The sequence below is a fragment of the Aquarana catesbeiana genome, linkage group LG02 (genome assembly GCF_042186555.1).
Source record: "Aquarana catesbeiana isolate 2022-GZ linkage group LG02, ASM4218655v1, whole genome shotgun sequence".
Lineage (NCBI taxonomy): Eukaryota > Metazoa > Chordata > Amphibia > Anura > Ranidae > Aquarana > Aquarana catesbeiana.
The window spans coordinates 706,816,801-706,820,499 of record NC_133325.1 but is presented as its reverse complement, the minus strand read 5'-3'; the positions used below and the strand labels follow the sequence as shown (position 1 = coordinate 706,820,499).

At 43.9% G+C, this 3,699-nt stretch overlaps 1 protein-coding gene across 1 annotated transcript; it reads left to right on the top strand.

The window, feature by feature from the left end:
* Positions 1–2,750: 2,750 nt before the first annotated feature.
* On the top strand, positions 2,751–3,161 carry LOC141130078 (histone H2A, embryonic-like). The gene has a single exon (XM_073618044.1). It carries the CDS (start codon positions 2,751–2,753, stop codon positions 3,159–3,161), a length of 411 nt encoding a protein of 136 aa, XP_073474145.1.
* The last annotated feature ends 538 nt before the right edge of the window (positions 3,162–3,699 follow it).

Below are 3,699 nucleotides of genomic sequence, written 5' to 3'. Positions count from 1 at the left end.
TCTTCCTGAGAGTGTTCAGGTATATAAGCTATAGTGAGGCCACATACTACTTGGCTTTTGATTGCTGCAGTGTGAGCTGGTCAAGGAAGTGTATAAACAAAAAAAAAAATTTGCTGTGGTAAGTTTGCTTGCAGTATAGTATTTGAATTTTACACAGTTAAGTTGCTGTCTATGTGGGCCTAGTTAACTGTGATTTATCTTCCTTTCCAATGCCTAGGATACTGGCTTTATTAGATCCTGACCTTGCTGCTCTGTAAATTCTGCTGTCTGTTAAGACCTGACATTTTTAGTTAATTGTCCTGAATTTCTAGAACAAGTTGTGTGTGTGTGTGTGTGTGTGTGTGTGTGTGTGTGGTGTTGTTTTGTTTTTTTTTTTTTTTTTTTTTTCTCCAACCAATGGTGCTTTCTGGTTCTTCTTCCTGCTCTGGGTGCCTCCTAAGTAACCTGCTATGGGGGCTGGGGCACCCATGTGGATGCGCTCCCAAGCTGGACTGTGTGCGTTCATAGATCCACACAGTACCAGTAAACCATGCCCCAGCTCCCTCATCACTGGAGTTTGATAGTAGCAGGGGCCTGTGACACCAAGAATTAGGAGCAGTGCTGTAGCTGGGACAGTGCTGGCATTTTCACACAATTTGGAGCTTTTGGTGGTATTTAATCACCATGTCGTGGTTTTTTTTTTTTTTTTCTCTAACTAAAGAAAAGCAGACTGAAATTTGACCAAAACTTCTTGTCCTTTCCTTTTGAACGTAACCCAAATCGGTGCATATTTATTCTGTAGGAAAGTTAGTGTCCGCGAACATTGGCATATCTGAAAATCGATCAATACTGATGGCCTATCATTTCTTGAGACCTGAAAATGGCAGGGTAGTACAAATAACCCCCAAATGACCCCTTTTTGGAAAGTAGACATGGTGAGTTTTTTGTTTTGTCAATTTCTAGGGGGGGGAAAAAATTTTTGTTAAATTGTCACCAAGGCAGGACAGCATTTTCCTATAACAGGGACACTGACTGGTAAGTCAGTGGATATTGCATACTTGTCACTTTTTACAGTTGGCTGCATGGTTTTGACTGGCATGGGCTTGACTGTATTTGCGGTCAGCCCTCAGAGACCACTATTCATTGTTTGCCACTCTGGACCTGTGACTGTTCCACACCATACTCTAGATTGGTGGCCTCCAAACTGTGCACTGGGGGCCAGATGTGGCCCTTTGCTTGCCTTTATCCAGCCCTTGAGGCACCATTCCTCCCACTGACCCCAACAATAGGGCACTGTTTACTCCCATGGGTCACAGTCCAGCCCCCCCCCTCCAAAGTCTGAATAACAGGAAACTGGCCCTTTGTGTAGAAGTTTAGAGACCCCTCCTCTAAGAGCTGTAACAGTTTAATCCTATCAGGCTTCACTATGTGGCCACACATACTACCCCCCTGTCCACTTAGGCTCCATTCACACTAGCGCGTTTTTTGATGCATTTTGCATTTTGCAGAAATGCACGGGAATTTTTTAACATGGGTTCCTATGGAACATGTTCACATCAATGCTTTTTTGTATCTCTGTGTTTTTGGAAAGGGTTGGGGACTTTTTTTCATGCAAAAAGCAGCGTTTTGCATGTAATGGTTTTCAATGGACAAGCATCAAAAACGCAAGTGCAGCGTTTTTGCAGCGTTTTTGCAGCGTTTTTGCAGCGTTTTTGCAGCGTTTTTGCAGCGTTTTTGCAGCGTTTTTGCCTTTTTTTTTTTTTTTTCTTTTTTTAGACTGTAAAAAAAAACTGTAAAAAAAAAAAAAAAAAAAAAAAAAGCAAATCGCGGCAAAAACGCTGCTCAAAAACGTGGCAAGCATGAAAAAAAAACCTCCAAAAACGCTCAAAAGCAACATGCATAGGTGTGAATCGAGCCTAAATCCACTCTGACTTTATTACCTCTAATCTAAAGCAAGCATGGGCATGCACAGGGGTTGTCAGGTGTGGGCACACCCTAATCGATATGTGTGGTGCTGATTTCCCCCTACTGGCTGTGCTTCCATCCCATTGTTGGACCTGCTGTGCTGCTGGCTCCCCCCCCCCCCCCATCTGGCTACTGCTGGGGATGTTTCAGGATGGAGAGCAGGGGAAGGGGCTAGTAAATGTCATTTACTGGCCCCTTCCTTTTCTAAACAAACACTGGAACACTTGCTCACTGTGCTCATTCAGAACTGTTTACTATGCTTCAGTTTGTGAATGTACAGGAAGACACTCGGCACAGAGCACTTCCAATTCATTCACTGCCCTGTGCAGCTGAGACTGCAGAGAAAGGTATGTTTGATCTTTGGGGTGCACACCCTAATGCAATAGGCTGCGCACACCTATGAAAGCAATTCAGATGAGTCTGCGCCTGGGATGTGTGGACTGCCCATTTTTTTTTTTTTTTTCCTGCCTAGGGAGAATGAAGAAATGATTGGAAGTTAAAGTAGAACTATAGGGGAAAAAATATATGTATATGTAAATTTTTTTTTTTTTTTTTTTTTTGCCATCTGACACATTGCAGAGATTTCCCTTCACTTCCTGTCCCATAGCCAAACAGGATGTGAGGGGAATTCCTTGGGGACCCCCAGGTCCCCAGAACTAGTGTCTCCATTGGAAGATTTTACCTCTTACTTTTCTAGGGACAACCCAATTTTTTTTTTTTTTTTTTACTGCTTACAATGATAAACAGGACAAATAGAGATGGTGAATCTCCAAAAACTTTTTTTTTTTTTTGCAGTCTTTTCCAAAATGTCTGGCCGTGGAAAGAAGGTCCAAAAGACTGCAGCGGGCAAGTCCTCCAGGTCAGCTAAAGCAGGTCTCCAGTTCCCAGTAGGCCGCATCCACCGCTTTCTGAAGAAGGGAAACTATGCCGAGAGGATTGGCTCTGGAGCCGGCATCTACATGGCAGCCACTCTTGAATATCTGTGTGCAGAGGTCCTGGAGCTGGCAGGAAACGCAGCCAGAGACAACAAAAAATCCCGCATCATGCCCAGACACATCCAGCTGGCTGTCAGGAATGATGAGGAACTGGCCAAGCTGTTTGCTGGTGTTACCATTGCAGATGGGGGAGTCTTGCCCAACATCCAAGCTGTTCTGTTGCCAAAGAAGACCTTGAAATCCTCACAACAATCCACAGTTGCAGAGTCTCATGACGTTTAAATGTTTACTTTTAAATTGACTATAATTTATTGATGGCTTTTGTATGTTGCTGTTTTTTATTCATTTTGTATACTTATTAAAAGTTGTTCTACTAACACTGTTGTGACATCTTGCCTACCTAACCTTGGTGCTTTGTCTGGCTTAATTGCTGATCTTCTAAGCTGCTTCCACTTACACTATTAGAATTCACTTGGAGTCTTTAAGAGTCTGCATGGGTCTCCATGGGCTTTTTTTCAGGGGGGGGCATCATTTTAAGGTGACCCTTTTCGCCAATGTCATTATCACATTACCATGGTCAAACTGCAGATGTAGTACAGGAGATGGTCAGACTGCGGACATGGCCCAAGAGACTGCCAGACTGCGTACATGTAGGGGGTGAGAAATGGGGTTGACAGAGGAGAAAGACAGAGGGGAGGGGGGGTCAGAGAGGGACCCCCTAGCCCTGTCTGCAGTTGTGTGTGTTGCTCCAGTATGGTACCGTGCATGCCAGTAGGATATCCATGATGTCCAGCAACTGGCAAGACCTGTTTTCATTCTG